Below are 15,092 nucleotides of genomic sequence, written 5' to 3'. Positions count from 1 at the left end.
CAATATAGCCTCTATCTGGCGGCTGTGGGCATTATATCAGAGAAACACAAGTTGAGTCTAGATTATTTTCAGACCATGAACTTATAGCATATGTTCAAAATCCCACTGTTCCCACAGTCTGATAAGAACCAGTACTGATATATTCCAGAGGCAATTGCTCTAGGAGTTCCAAAACAATTTTTTAAGTAATGCACACTCAAATGAAAGGCAAATAATGGTGCTATATTCTGATGAGGGTGGTCGCTCTTCAACGTGCTGACCTGAGGGTTTCTAAAGAAACTATCAGGGATCAGAGCCAAGCAGAGCAGCAGCTGTCACCACGGAGCGCCAGGCTCTACTAACAGCAGGTGCAGCTCAAGGAAGGTGGGGACAAATACAAAGAGAAGTGATGTCTGCATCTCTTTACTGTGAGCTTCTAGTGTTTGGCTCATGAGTAGCTCCTAGCAGGAAAGTTTGTTTCTCTCTACATTTTCATGTAAAATTTCAAAGAAATAACCAGAGTATCATCTGATTTCAGTACCTCTTCACCATAAACACTTATTTAAAAATGGAAACTGAATTATCAATAATTCTCCAACTGAAAGTTCTTTTCATTTTTATTGCTTTATTTACCTAGTGTTCTAAGACATACAAGAAAGCAAGAAATGGGGCCGGGTGGTGGTGTACCTGCTTGAGTGCACGCTAGGACCCAGGTTCAAGCCCCCAGTCCCCACCTGCAGGGGGAAGCTTCACAAATGGTGAAGCAGGGCTGCAGGTGTCTCTCTGTCTTCCCCTTCCTCTTAATTTCTGGCTGTCTCTATCAAATAAATAAAAAATTAAAAATATTTTTTAAAAAAAGAAATTTAAAAAAGAAAGAAGTCACCGGTTTTCATCTAATTACACATCATCTAGATATTGTAAAAGGAAGGAAAATTAAATAATTAAAAAGTGAGTCAAATATATAGCTACACACAACATATTTAGGAGTTGAAAGCATATTAAGAACACACACACACAAACTGTCCAAATATAGTGCTAAATCTTTTAAAAGCATTAAAGTCTATTGTTTATATCTCACAGCCAAAAAGCTTATTTATTTGCTTACTATTAAGATAGGTGCATCTGGGAAAACTGAGAAGTGTTACACATGTAGCAATGACTGCATTTCACTGTTAACTGTAAGCCACTACCCCACCCCCCAATAAAGAAGAGGTGCATTTGCGACACTGTGCAGGGTGGAGAGGCCGCTCTGTGTGCTGAGCAGTGCTGTGCATGGCACTGTGCACGGTCTCTGTCAAGACCCATAGTGAGCACAACACCGGCAGTGGGTCTCAGTGTAGAGCAGAACATCCAGTGCCGTGTCTGTCAATTCACTGAGTTTAGCCCGTGTCCCAGATGGGGGCGGATGCTGACGGTGGGGACAGACTCGCGGATGTAGGAGCAGGGTCATATGGGGATTCTCTGCGCCTGCTCTTCAGTTTTGCAGTGAGTCTAGAACTGAACGTTAAGTCTAAAAACACTAAGGAAAAGTTCCCATTTCTCTCAAAGTACAAAACACAGCCATCAGGATGATTTCTCTTCAAAGTCTACACAAAAAGCACAAGGACCGGCTTAAGGATCCCGGTTAAAGCCCCGGCTCCCCACTTGCAGAGGAGTCTCTTCACAAGTGGTGCAGCAGGTCTGCAGGTATCTGTATTTCTTTCCCCCCGTCTTCCCCTCCTCTCTCCATCCTATGCAACAACGACGACATCAATAACAACAACAACTACAACACTAAAAAAAGTCTACATAAGCACTGACTAATATGCATTTCTCAGAGTTTGTTGTTGTTTTCCAGAGCACTGCTCAGCTCTGGTTTATAGTGGTGCAGGGGATTGAACCTGGGACTTTAGAACCTCAAGCATGAAAGTCTTTTTGCATAACCATCATGCTGTCTCCCCTTGCCCCAATACACATTTTTCACAAAACTCAAAAAGATACACCTTTCAAGATACTCAGCGACAGAGAATACCTGTGACACCACCAGCAAGCCAGAGGGACTAGGCAGCGATTGAAGGAAGGCTGGGCAGCAGCTTGGGACAAGGGGGACTGAGTGTCTCCTTGAGATAGTTTTAGGAAGATACACAGAACATCAGGACTAAAAGAAGGGGGGAATGCTAAAACCACGGGAAGGTCCACTTCTGGCTTGAAGGATTTCAATTTATCTCTTGTTATAGGGGAGAGAAAGAAAGAGAGAAAAGTGGAAGGTCACAAGTACAAAATATGTAGTCGACTCGGCAAAAATTAAGCCAGTGTTTCCAAGATCAGGGATGGCATTATTTAGTTTTTAAAACAACTGCCTTTTTTCTTTTTTTTGGCCATAATTCTTTTGGCCAGTGAGCCTTAAATTTCTTAAATTTTATCTATATTTTGAATTCTAACAAGTATTTAAAACAAAACAAAACAAAAAAAAAACTAGCAGAAAATACTTATCTGCCACATAGTGTTATCATGAAGGTGGTGGTTGTTTTTTTTTTTTTTTTCAAATGGGAAAATGGTGTTGTGGGTTAAAAGACAAAAAATTTATATTTTAAAAACTAAAACCAAAGAAATGATTATAATAAACCATTGCCTTTGCTGTTCAAAATAACTCAGTTCTGCTAGTGAATGGGCGCACGCCTGTTACTTAGTTCCAGGTAACACAGAAAGGAGTGTGCACTGGCAGAATAGCACACTGGGCAGCGCTGTCTTGCCATGTCACAGCTCAGGGTCAAGCCTGACCCTCACTACACTGCAGCTTCAGTGCTGTAGCCTTTACCTCTTTCTTTCATTCTATGAAAAAGAAGAAAAGGGAGGCAGGGAGAGCACAATATTTCTATGAAAAAGAAGAAAAGGGAGGCAGGGAGAGCACAATATTTGAGACAGCAAGACATGTGTCTCCAACTAAATCTCGACATCCTGGCATCTTCACTCACTCTAGCCAAATGCACTTTTCCACTTCTGAAGTTTGTTGGATCTACCACTTGCACAGTGCCCGTGTGGCACCTCCTCAATAAGAGATGACCGACTCCTCAAAGACAGAGAGATGGTCCAGCTCATCGTTGCTTCTGAGAGAAAACAAGCAGCAAGAGGTAAACAACAGGGCCCAGATCTAGCGTGGTTAGTGGTTAGTACTGAGGTGGTCAGTGGTGGTGTTCTAAAGGTCTACAAGTACTAACAGAGACTGACTAGATTTTAAAAACTGAAGTAAAACTTTTTAAAAAAAAACCAAAATACAACACAGTAACTACGTGTGGTTGATACTCTCATTGATTTATAATTTATTTCGATCACTATAACTACCCTTCAATTGTCTATCTTGGCAGTTTTTAAAACACTTTGGATATCTGATATAACTCATCCTTTTTTGTTATCAAGTTTAATTTTCTAAAAGACCCACTATAAACTATAATTATGACCTCCTTAAATATATTGACAAACATATTGATTTGTTTCCTCTCATTGGTACCAAGATGAAATGACAAATCTTCTCCAAGAAAGTCAAGTTCTTCACCAAATTAAAAGTGTAAAGTCTTCAAGATGGATTTAGCTTGTGCCACTGGATAACAACTTTTTCTGGATTTGTAACTGTTTCTCTCCACTGGTTGGCAGCTTCAATGCTAGTACTGTCTTCACTTATCCAAACCTGTAAAGAAATAGTACGTTTACTTGACACAACAGTTAATAATTCTTTTTTTATCAATCTTTTTTTCCTTTTGTTGCCCTTGTTTATTGTTGCTATTGTAATTATTATTGTTGGATAGGACAGAGAGAAATGGAGAGAGGAGGGGAAGACAGAGAGAGAGAGAGAAAGACAGACACCTGCAGACCTGCTTCACCGCCTGTTAAGTAACCCCCCTGCAGGTGGGGAGCCAGGGGCTCGAACTGGGATCCTTACGCCAGTCCTGGTGCTTTGCACCATGGGCGCTTAACCCACTACACTACTGCCTGGCGCCCAACAGTTAATCATTTTAATGAAAGACAACTGGAACCAAGGCTTACATATTTCCAGTCAAGCATTTCCCCCCAAATTGGTTTGATTTCTGTATTTGAAACTTAAATACTGAAACATTATTATTATTATCTTCATCATCACTATTTTAGATAGAGACAGAAATAAATACTCCCTACTAACCTGGCCTACAAAGTGCTTTCTTCTTACAGAACTTCTGCTATAAAGCTTAATGAGAAAAAGGATTTCTTCTTCGTTCTGCACCAGTGGGAAAACCATCGTCTCTCCCCACTTGGCTCTTCCATTGGAGGCCTTCAGTAAGCGAGTCTTCTTCTTATAAATCAACTCTCCTGAGCTAAACATTCCCACCTTCACAAAAAAACCTAAACTCCAAGACAATTGACGCATACATTTTAGTTAAAATGACATAAAGGCACACAGCTATATATTATCTTTGTTACAATATAAATAAAGCACTTTAAGGATCTGATGAGTTATGGCATAACAAAATATCAGTAGTAAAACTAGAATTAAAATATACTTATTTATTTACCTATTGATGAGTGAGAGACAGATGGATGCAGGTAGACAGATAAATAGATAGATGATAGATAGATAGCAGGCAGACAGACAGATGGATGAGAACCAGAGCGTGACTCTGGCACCTGTGATGCTAGGGATTGAACCTGAGATGTCGTTATTTTAAGAAAAACAAAAGCAACAGTAACACAGGGTACAAGAGAGTAACCAAAAGCAGGAAGTGGAGGCAGACGGCACAGTGGTTCTGCAAAGAGGCTCTCATACCCGAGACTCCAAAGTCCCAGGTTCACTCTCCCGCACCACCATAAGCCAGAGCTGAGCAGCGCCCTGGTGTAAAAAAAAAAAAAAAAAAAAAAAAAGGAAGCGAGTCCACTTTTTGTTGTTGCTGAGGTTTCACTGCTCCAACTTGCTCAACTACTGAGACAATGAGGCAGAAGGAGAGAAGGGAAGACGCCACAGCACTGAGGCTCCACTCCATGTGGCGGGCACACGGCCAGGGCCTGGGCCACTGAGCTAACCTGCTGCACCAAAAGTCAGTTCTTAAAAGATGAGGCCTGGGGGTCGGGCAGTGGTGCACCGGGTTGAACGCACACATCACCATGCAGAAGGACCCAGGTTCAAGCCTCCTCAGCTGCAGGTCTGCAGGTCTGTAGGTCTGTAGGTCTGCCTGTCATTCTCTCGCCCTCTCTCCTCCCCTCTCAATTTCTCTCTGTCAACTGAAATAGAAAGCAAAAAAAAAGGGGGGGGGGGCAACATGGCTGTCGAGAGTAGCAGGTTCATAGTGCAGGAGCCAAGCCCCAGCAATAACTCTGGTGGCAAAAACAAACAAACCAACCTTTGGGCAAAATTCAGGCTTTAATCATCTTTTTCTTCAAGCCTGTAACTAGTCTTCTCGACACAGCTGAGAGCAGTTAAGCAGAAAATAGGGTCAGAGGACAGAGCCAGGCTGCCTAGGAAGCAAGAAGTTGAAGGTCAGAGAGAGTTCACTGGGGAGGGTGTGTGCTTTGCCTTGCGGGAGGCCCAGGTTCAAACCCTGGCACCACAAAGGAGGTGATACAGCCCCAGAGAAAGTGCCAGCACTGTGGTGTCCCTCCCCCCATTCCAAATGGAAAGCAAGCAAACAACCCAGCATGGAGTGGTAGGAAAAAGAAACTGAGCTGGAGACTGCTAGAAGCAGAGGTCACCAAGGAGAACTGGGAGACCCTGGCGGTCCTGAATGAGAAACACACCTGTCCTCACTTCTGACAATGAACCCTGCAGAGTCCTGGCAATTTATTCTTGCAGTGACAAGCTGGCTTTTACTTGTTTTTTTCTTCATGATCTTTCCTTCCCACCAGTACAAGTTCTGGTAGTCCACAGCTATTCTGTATATGCACCATTTTTTTTTTCGCCTCCAGGGTTATTGCTGGGGCTTGGGGCCTACACTATGAATCCACTGCTCCTATGGCCATTTCTTGATTTTTTTTTTTTTTTTTTTTTTGGAGAGGACAGAGAGGAATTAAGAAGGGGGGAGATATCGAGGAAGGGAGAAAGATAAACACTTGCAGACCTGCTTCACCACTTGTGAAGCAACCCCCCTACAGGTGGGGAAGCAGGGGCTTGAACCAAGATCCTTACGCTGGTCCTTGTGCTTTGCACTATGTGCATTTCTCCTGGTGCACCCGAACCGGGTCCCTCAATGTAGGCACCATTCTTCCTGTCTTGCTATCAAGAATAAGCTCTGAAACAGCTTATATAGAAGAGGAACTTTTGAACGTTTGGTAGAATATGCCAGGAAAACCGTTTCATTCTGCTTTCATTAGAGGCAGTTTTTGTTTGTTAATTTTAGCAGTGTTTGTTTATTTACGAGAAAGGGTAGAAAGAGAGAGACTAGAGTACTACTAAGCTTCTGCAGAGATGATGCTAGGGCTTGAACTTACAGCCACTGGAGCCTCCGGCATGTAAGTTCTCTGCTCTAACAACCATCTCCCGGGCCCCCAGAGATGGCTCTTCAAGCACTTTAATGTGGCTACCAATTCACATTTTCTTCCTCTTCTAGAGTGAATTTCGGTAGCTACTACATATAGATGTTCAAATAACTTGGTGTAATCATAAACACTATTGTCTTGTTTATTATTAAGTCCCTTCTGAATTTGAAGTCATATCCACTTCCTTTTCAGAATATCATACATTTTTTAAAAAATTATTTTTAGCTTGATCTAACCAACTGTAGGCTTGTCTATTTTAATGATCCAAAGGGCAAGCTTTTGGTGTTGTCAATTTTGACTTTGTTGTCTTCATATTTATCAATTTCACTTTAATTTCTTCTATAATAATTTCCTTTGTTTTTTTTAATTTTAAAAAATCTTTTTATTATCTTCATTTTTTTTATTGGACACAGATAGCCAGAAATTGAGAGTGAAGGGGAAGATGGGAGGGAGAGAGACAGAGAGACACCTGCAGAAGCTTTCCCCATGCAAGTGGGGACCAGAGGCTCGAACCTGGGTCCTTGTGCACTGTAACGTGCGCTCAATCAGGTGTGCCACCACCTAGCCCCTACTTTGTGTGTTTTTTCTTCTTCATGAATTGACTGATGGACTGTGGGCTCCCCACCCCCTGGCCTCACTGGTTACAATGGACATTTGCTGCACTTGCCTGCCGGTAGATGTTTCCTCCTCTGCCTCCTTACTCACAATCCTTAAGGGAGAAGTGACCTGGAGCCCAGCTCGCGGGGGAAAGCCGGTGAGCCAACGGAGATAAACAAAGCCTCAGATACATCCTTCCTCAAGGCAGAGGGAGAGGTGGCTCAAGGCTTGTAGTTACTGACTGCAATCCTTAAACACTGTTTCTAGTTAGCAGAACAAACTAGCAAGGTGCAGGCCCAGAGAAATGACAGATTTTCTGAGCTGGTGAAGTGTCTCTGCCAGTCCCAGGAGACTTGGCCTATATTCACTAGTGAGGTAAACAAAGGACATTAAATACAAGAGCTGGCAAAGGATTAAGAATCACAAACCATTTGATTAAAGCAGACACAACAGCTAAGTCTCAAGACCTACAACAGTAAATTCACATTCAGTTACAAGCTAATTACAAGCTAATTACTTAAATTAACTAAAGGAACTAAGGTTTTAATCTTTGTTATAAGAAATATAGGAAAACTACTATCTTCTACTGATGTTTCCTGAAGATTCCACTAGGAGCCACTGACATACTTACTTAAACTCAGCGGTGTTGATGAACTTGGCAGGCATTGTGCTTCAAGAATTTGTAACTGAATTCTGCTATTCACTGCTTGAAAACAGGTTCCCACTTCGAGCTCTGCATGGCAAACCTGCATATCACAGACGTGTCAGTTAGTAATAGAGACTCAAGTTTTGGGATATTTTAAGAGCAAAGAGCTGTGGATTTAGGGAGTATTTCCAAAAGCAGCTGAGAGGAAAGAAAGCAAAGGAGGAGAAAGAAAACATTAAAAGTAACTGGATACAGGTTTAAAAAAAGAGCTAGAGTGAAGAGATTTTGAAAGCACTGCTTTTCACACACAGACCTGTAAGCCAGGAGGTTCAGAATGTCATGAATTCTGTGAATATGAACTCAGAGTAAAGTCACACCTACACTGACCTTCAAAACGAAGAGCCTGAAAGACAGTCCAATTAAAAGCAATTTAAATTTCTCAGCACTTTTGCTGGAGAAAATGCCAGTGACATAAACACCAGACAAGGACAATTTCAAAATTAAATAGAGTCATCCTAGTTACTTAAGAGAATATGAAATAAGATTTTCTAATTGTAGAAGTCAGAACAGCCACTCACCATCTGAAGACAAAGGACAACTGCAATGAATAGAGTAGTAAGTTTTTAGCTGCAAGCCAAAGAAAAAGGGTAACAAGAAGGAAGCGTCTGGGGAGTGGGTTAGGCGGTGCTGCACTTGGCTAAGCACCCATATTACCACACTGAAGGACCCAGGTTCAAGCCCCTGGTCCCCACCCGCAGGGGGAAGCTTCACCAGTGGTGAAACAGGGCTGCAGGTGTCTGTCTGTCTCTCTCCCTCTCTATCTCCCCCTCCCCTCTCTACTTCCCTGTCTTATCAAGTAGTATAGAGGGGGAGGAAAAAAATGGGGAAAAAGAATTAAGAAAAAAAAATAATAAAGAAGGAAGCTTGTGAAAGTCATCAGGCTCTAAATAGTAAGGACAACACCATAGAAAACCTGCATCAATGGCTGGGGAGATGGCATAGTGGTTCTGCAAAAGACTCTCAAGCCTGAGGCTCTGCGGTCCCAGGTTCAATCCCCTGCACCACCATAAACCAGGATCGAGCGGCTCTCTGGCGTGTGTGCCTTTCTTTCTTTTTCTTTTTCTTTTTTTAAATTATTTTAGATAGAGGAATCAAGAGGGAAGGAGGAGAGAGGAAAAGAGAAAGTAAGAAAAAGAGACGTCTACAACACTGCTTCACCACTTATGACGCTTCCCTCCACAGGCAGGAACTGGGGGCTTGAACCCTGGTCCTGCAGCATCATGATGCGTGTGCTCAGCCAGGTGTGCCACCACCTGGTCTCCATCGCTATCTTTCACTCTATCTCTCTTTCATTAAACAAACAAATAAATGTGTAAATAAACAGAAAAGAAATCCTGAGGCAAACAATAAAACGAGAGAAACTTTGAGGAGGAGAGTTAAAATCTGCCTTTCGTTATTGCTAGGATATAACAGAAGAAATAGAACAAAATTTAACCTTTGTTTTATGTGGATCCCAAGGTCCTTGGAGTGGACAATCAAAGAAACAGAGAGATCTAAACACAAACACATGGCTACTTCCTGTTGAAAGGAGTGAAGCAAGAGTGGGATGCTGAGAGATGCCAGACAGTCTTTGCCAGAGCAGATGAATGGGCCGGGGAGACAGCACAATGGTTCTGCTAAGAGACTCTCATGCCTGAGGCTCCAAAGTCCCAGGTTCAATCCCCTGCACCACCATAAGCCAGAGCTGAGAAGTGCTCTGGTTAAAAATAAATGAAGGAAGGAAGGAAGGAAGGAAGGAAGGAAGGAAGGAAGGAAGGAAGGAAGGAAGGAAGGAAACCTGAGAGTAACTGAAATCAAGAGCGAACACAAAAACAGAGAAGATACCATGGGATTCCTCCTCCAAAATAGTGTAACTTCACAAAACCTCTGCCGTCCTGCCTGAACTACTAGGTGAAAGAGAAAAAACTAAGCATGATTGGGAAAAGCTGCAATCTGGCCACGTGTCAGAGTATCTTGGGCTGGAGAAGGGGGTCAGATGGGACAGTGACGAGAACTGAGTCTGTAACCAGAGTGAGTCACACAATCCTCGCTCGCTCCCCAAAGACCAGCGGCATGAAGTCCGCCTGCCAGGCGTCTCCAAGTCTTGGTCTCAGCACTGGGATAAGCAGCTCAAGCCCATGATGTGGTGCAAGCACCAAGTCACAGGGCAGGCCAGTCGCACCTGCATCTCCGCAGACGTTAGGTATTTCCCCAGGCAAGCCTTGTCTCTCCCAGATTGCTCAACACAGAAATCTGAGATCTTAAGTTAATATTTGCATTTCTATTTGCCAAGGTCAAGAACACTTTGCTGAGGAAAAAAAACTGGCTTTCAGTGAAAGTCTTGTCCGTCGTTTCAGTGTGGAGGATGGGGATTTAGTTTTGCTTTTTTAATGTCACGGTTTGAATGTTTCTTGTCACAAGAAACAAAGACTACTATGCTTGCTTCCGTCCATGATATGAAGGAAATCGCATTCCGTAATAGATACTCGGTGCTTCCGCAGAGCCTGACAGTACTTACAGATCATCAGAATCTGTGCCCTTAACACCTGGCACTGGACAATTAGACAAATGCGGCTAAGGCCTCTGACACCTTCGGTCACCAGAATCACCCATTCAGATTCTCCGTGGCAGGTGAGGTCCTAATGTACCAGGTTCCCAGAATACGCCTTTGCTGAGTTATCTTCAGATGCCCCTACTAGTCTTTAAAGACCCAACATCTAAATCACCCTTGGAGTGTGTATCCGTATGCAGACTCCTGTCTGTAAAGATAGCTTCTAAGACACAAGTGACGGAACCTCAAAGTTACCAAAAAAATTGTTGTGTTTTGTCAAAACTTGCTCTTTTAGATCCACCTGCATACATATATTCAGTGCCAAGGATGTAGCAAGTCCATAGTGAAAGCGAAAATAATAGTTCAAGTCTAGTTTTACTTTGTTTAAAATAAGTAACTTCAAATATCTCAAGTTGTATTAAATGCCATGAACTCATGGGTAATGGAGGCCTTTTACCAATCCTTTTAAAAACACAATTTTAAAATGGCATCATCATTACTAATTCTATTATTATTGTTCCTAAAAGATGTCCTGATTCTAACATGTTCAACCTTGGAAGTTATATTCCAACAAAAATGCACCCAGGAAATAATTCTAAGTATGAAATACTCTTAATATTATAAATCATCATGACTTACAGAAATTTTTGATGGTGGCATTATATCCAGAGAGTATTCCATTTCCTGTGTGCTCAAAGTTCTGAGAGACAGAGAGCATTCTCCAATGGTTTTCTTCCTGGGAGTCTGGGTTTGGATCTTAAATGCAAGCCTTACAGTTTGTAGACTTTGGAGTTTAATAGCAAACACAAATGTTTCCATAAATTCAATATTCTAGAAAAAAAACAAGAAAATATAAAGTTCATACATAAAAAGGACTAAATAAAAGTTGACATGCTAGTAGAAAATAAACAAAAATAGCATTTATAATCTAGGAAATCTAGTAAATATATTTTTCACAGTAAATTGAAATGGTCAGTGCTTCTTATTCCAGAGTATATCCCGGTTACTATCTTTCTTAGTCTCATTCTTTTAATTCTTAGTCATTCTTTTAATGCTGTTAATCACTTAATCAAGAACCCAGTTAATATCAGGGGCTGGCAGTAGCACACCTGGCTGAGTGTAAGAACTGGGGGCTTGAACTGCAGGATAGAAGCTTCATCAGTGGGGAAGCAGGTCTGCAGGTATCTGTCCTTCTCTCTCACTCTTTCTCCTCTTCCTCTCCAAATTTCTCTTGTCCTATTTAAATAAATAAAGATTTGTTTAAGATTTCCCATTCTTGTCTCCGGGGTATCTTTTTGCTATTCAATACAACTTCTCAACAGTTCATTAGAGTGGTCAAGGCTTTTCATGTGAGCTTGCTCAGTACCCAAAATCTTTTACAATGAATTAATCAGTTAATCAATTTGGTAGGATAGAGAGAAATTAAGAGGGGGAAGGGAGATAGAAAGGGAGAGAGAGGGGTTGGGTGGTAGCACAGCGGGTTAAGCGCACATGGCGCAAAGCTCAAGGACCTGTCTAAGGATCCCAGTTCAGCTCCCCACCAGCAGGGGGGTCACTTCACAGGCGGTGAAGCAGGTCTACTGGTGTCTGTCTTTCTCTCCCCCTCTGTCTTCCCCTCCTCTCTCCATTTCTCTCTGTCCCATCCAACAATGACAGCAGTAACAACAATGATAATAACAACAACAATGATAAACAACAAGGGCAACAAGGGGGGGGGGGGAGAATGGCCTCCAGGAGCAGTGGATTCATAGTGCAGGTGCCGAGCCCCAGTGATAACCTTGGAGGCAAAAAGGAAGAAAGGGGAGAGAGAGAAAGGAAGACACTTGCAGCTCAGCTTCCCCCTGCAGGTGGGGACTGGGAGCTTGATCCTGGATCCTACCAGGTGTGCCACAGCCTGGCGCCTGCACCCAAAAATCCTATCTGCTCACACTGAGACTTGGGTTACTTCTGTAACGAAACTCTTCTTTTCCTAATGCTGTTCCCAGCTGTAACATATTTCACTCACTCTCTTGGTGATGTTCATCCCCCTTTCCAATCTGCAAAACCAATCAGTCCCCTTGGTAGTAAGACAAAGCAGGTGAGTGTCTAAAGAATGCCCCCTCTCTCATCGCCCGCCCCAGACAACAAGTCAGCATTCTCCATGCTCAGAGTGCTCTCAGGTGTTCTTTGGGCCACTTTAAATATCTTACAGCAGTTTTGATTTAAGTCTCCTGACCCTAGCCCACTCCATGCAGCCATCTTTCCTCTGAAGAGACTGGGGTTAGAGTTTTCTTCCACAGTCTCAGGAGTCACTGTGACAACATGGCATAAAGTATCTCATTTCTTAAACTCAGATGCAGAGAGCTTAGAAATGAAGCAAGACGCTGTTTTACTCAACTTTTTTCCACAAAAGGAATCTTCCAAACAACCTGATAAATAATAAATAATGAATTGTCAAGGAGCCCATGCACATTTCCATGTCAGAGGATTTCTTCCAATCATTTCCTATGCCAACTTATGTTTACTTGAAAATCAAAATGTGAAATACTCATCTGTGTCAGGATTATAACGAAAGTTAAGACTTTCTTTTTATTTAGTTACCTTGATTTACAATACTATGAAATTCTGGGCATGTGACTTTATACTTCTAGGTGTGTGTAAGACACTATCCTCCACCAAAGTCCCAGTGCTGTCACACTAAAAAGTTAAAAATCACTGTAAGATGTTTAAAAGAAAAGTATTTCGGTGTATGGCACTAAGGTAAAGGACTCTGGGGCGGGGGGAGCGTTCAGGTCCTGGTGCATGGTGGTGGAGGGGTCTGGGGGAGGGTCTCGCAGAAAACTGAGAAACATGTGTATCAGCAATTATAGTTATTGTTCACTGTAAACCATCGATCACCCCGATAAAAAGAAGGAAGCGTTTCATCTTCAGTTAGTGAACTTCCTTTTCAAATGCATCTTAACATTGGAAAAATAAATCGCAAACACTTTTATGGCCCAAAATTATCTGTAGAAAGCTAAGGATACATATGTACTGAATAATAGGTAGTTTCCCTCAAATGAAACGTTGTCATTGCAATTCTCACCAAGATCAAAGTGGCAAATATAAGAAAACATAAAAATAATTCCAAACACAGTCACTTACAGGGGAGGCTTCCTTGGCTGAAGACTTGAAATGCACTGGCTTGGGCAAAGTTAGTGTTCCTTTTATAGAAATAGTAGGAGCGTCTCCATAACTGGATGGCCAAGTCAAGTCTCTGCACTGAGAACAATTAAAAATAAAGTCGGAATTTAAAAAAAAACAAACCTGAAAACACATTTTGCATTTCTGAGTGAACACCATGAACTGAAACCCTAAAGGCAAACATATTTCCATCACACCTACAGACTTGTTATCTCTGGTTTCTTCATTAACTAGTATAACACGACAGAACCCTAAACAGCCAAGGAGAGAGCAAGAGTAGAAGTTTAAATCTGCAGTTTTTTTTTTAAGAGAAGTCAGTGTAAATTGTATGAACTTACCTGCAAAACTGTGATCCATATCTGTTCTACTGAAGAATTATAAAACACTTTCACGTTCAGTCTCCCCAAATCCCTTTCATCTCCTGATAGAGTAATCGTATCTAAATTGCAAAACGACAAAGATATTTAAGTGCTATGGGAGTCTTCTGGCCCAATCAAGCTTTGATGCTATCCACTTTTAAGGATACAAATTAGGGGGTCAGGCAGGAGCACGCCTGGTTAAGAGCACATGTAACTAAGGGCAAGGACATGGGTTCGAGTCCCTGCTCCCCACCTGCATGGGGAAAGCTTCAGGAGTGGTAAAGCAGGTCTGCAGGTGCCTACCTTTCTCCCCCTGTATCTCCCACTCTTTTCTCAATTTCTCTCTGTCTTATCTAATAAAAAAGAAAGAATGGGGCCGCTGGGAGTGGTGCACCTGTAATTCTGGCACCGAACCCCACCCATAACCCTGCTGGCAAAAAAAAAAAGTATACACGCACACTCACACACACACACATGCACACTCACACACACACACATGCACACACACGCACACTCACACACACGCACACTCACACACACACGCACACTCACACACGTACACTCACACACACGCACACACACACGCACACTCACACACACTCACACACACACGCACACTCATACACACGTACACTCACACACACACATACGCACACGCACACTCACACACACACGCACACTTCACACACACACACACACACGCACACTCACACACACACTCACTCACACACACTCACATGCACACACACACTGACACACACACACTCACACACACAACACACTCACATGCACACTCACACACACTCACACGCACACACACACTCACATGCACACTCACACACACTCACATGCACACTGACACACACACACTCTCACACACTCACACACACACACAACACACTCACATGCACACTCACACACACTCACACACACACGCACACTCACACACACAACACACTCACATGCACACTCACATACACTCACACACACACACAAACACACACTCACACACACACTCACACTCACTCACACACACACTCACTCACATACTCACACACACTCACACATACACTCACACACACACGCACACACACTCACACAAACACATACACACACACTCACACAAACACACACTCACATACACACACATGCTCACACAAACACACACTCACACATACACTCACACACACTCACACGCACACACACTCACACATACACTCACACACACACGCACACACACTCACACACAGACACACATACACATTCACACACACACTCACAT

General features: G+C 42.6%; 1 protein-coding gene across 7 annotated transcripts in view; it reads right to left on the bottom strand.

Annotated features, from left to right (window-relative positions):
* Nucleotides 1-3,190: 3,190 nt before the first annotated feature.
* TC2N (tandem C2 domains, nuclear) overlaps nt 3,191-15,092 on the bottom strand; it is a 41,918-nt gene continuing 30,016 nt past the window's right edge. For 6 of the 7 annotated variants that reach the window (XM_060180916.1, XM_060180915.1, XM_060180918.1 and 3 more), the window contains exons 7-12: nt 13,790-13,890; nt 13,413-13,529; nt 10,929-11,120; nt 7,685-7,799; nt 4,133-4,332; nt 3,191-3,643 (exon numbers count right to left, since the gene is read on the bottom strand). In XM_060180916.1, coding sequence (XP_060036899.1) covers nt 3,533-3,643; nt 4,133-4,332; nt 7,685-7,799; nt 10,929-11,120; nt 13,413-13,529; nt 13,790-13,890 — 836 coding nt within the window. In that variant the 3' untranslated portion in view covers nt 3,191-3,532. Of the gene's footprint in view, nt 3,644-4,132; nt 4,333-5,324; nt 5,440-7,684; nt 7,800-10,928; nt 11,121-13,412; nt 13,530-13,789; nt 13,891-15,092 lie in introns of those variants that run through there. The other variant, XM_060180919.1, reaches the window with a different exon arrangement.

This window comes from Erinaceus europaeus, chromosome 22 (assembly GCF_950295315.1).
Source record: "Erinaceus europaeus chromosome 22, mEriEur2.1, whole genome shotgun sequence".
Taxonomy (NCBI): Eukaryota; Metazoa; Chordata; class Mammalia; order Eulipotyphla; family Erinaceidae; genus Erinaceus; species Erinaceus europaeus.
The sequence above is the reverse complement of the archived record's forward strand: the minus strand, read 5'-3'. Positions and strand labels throughout refer to the sequence as shown.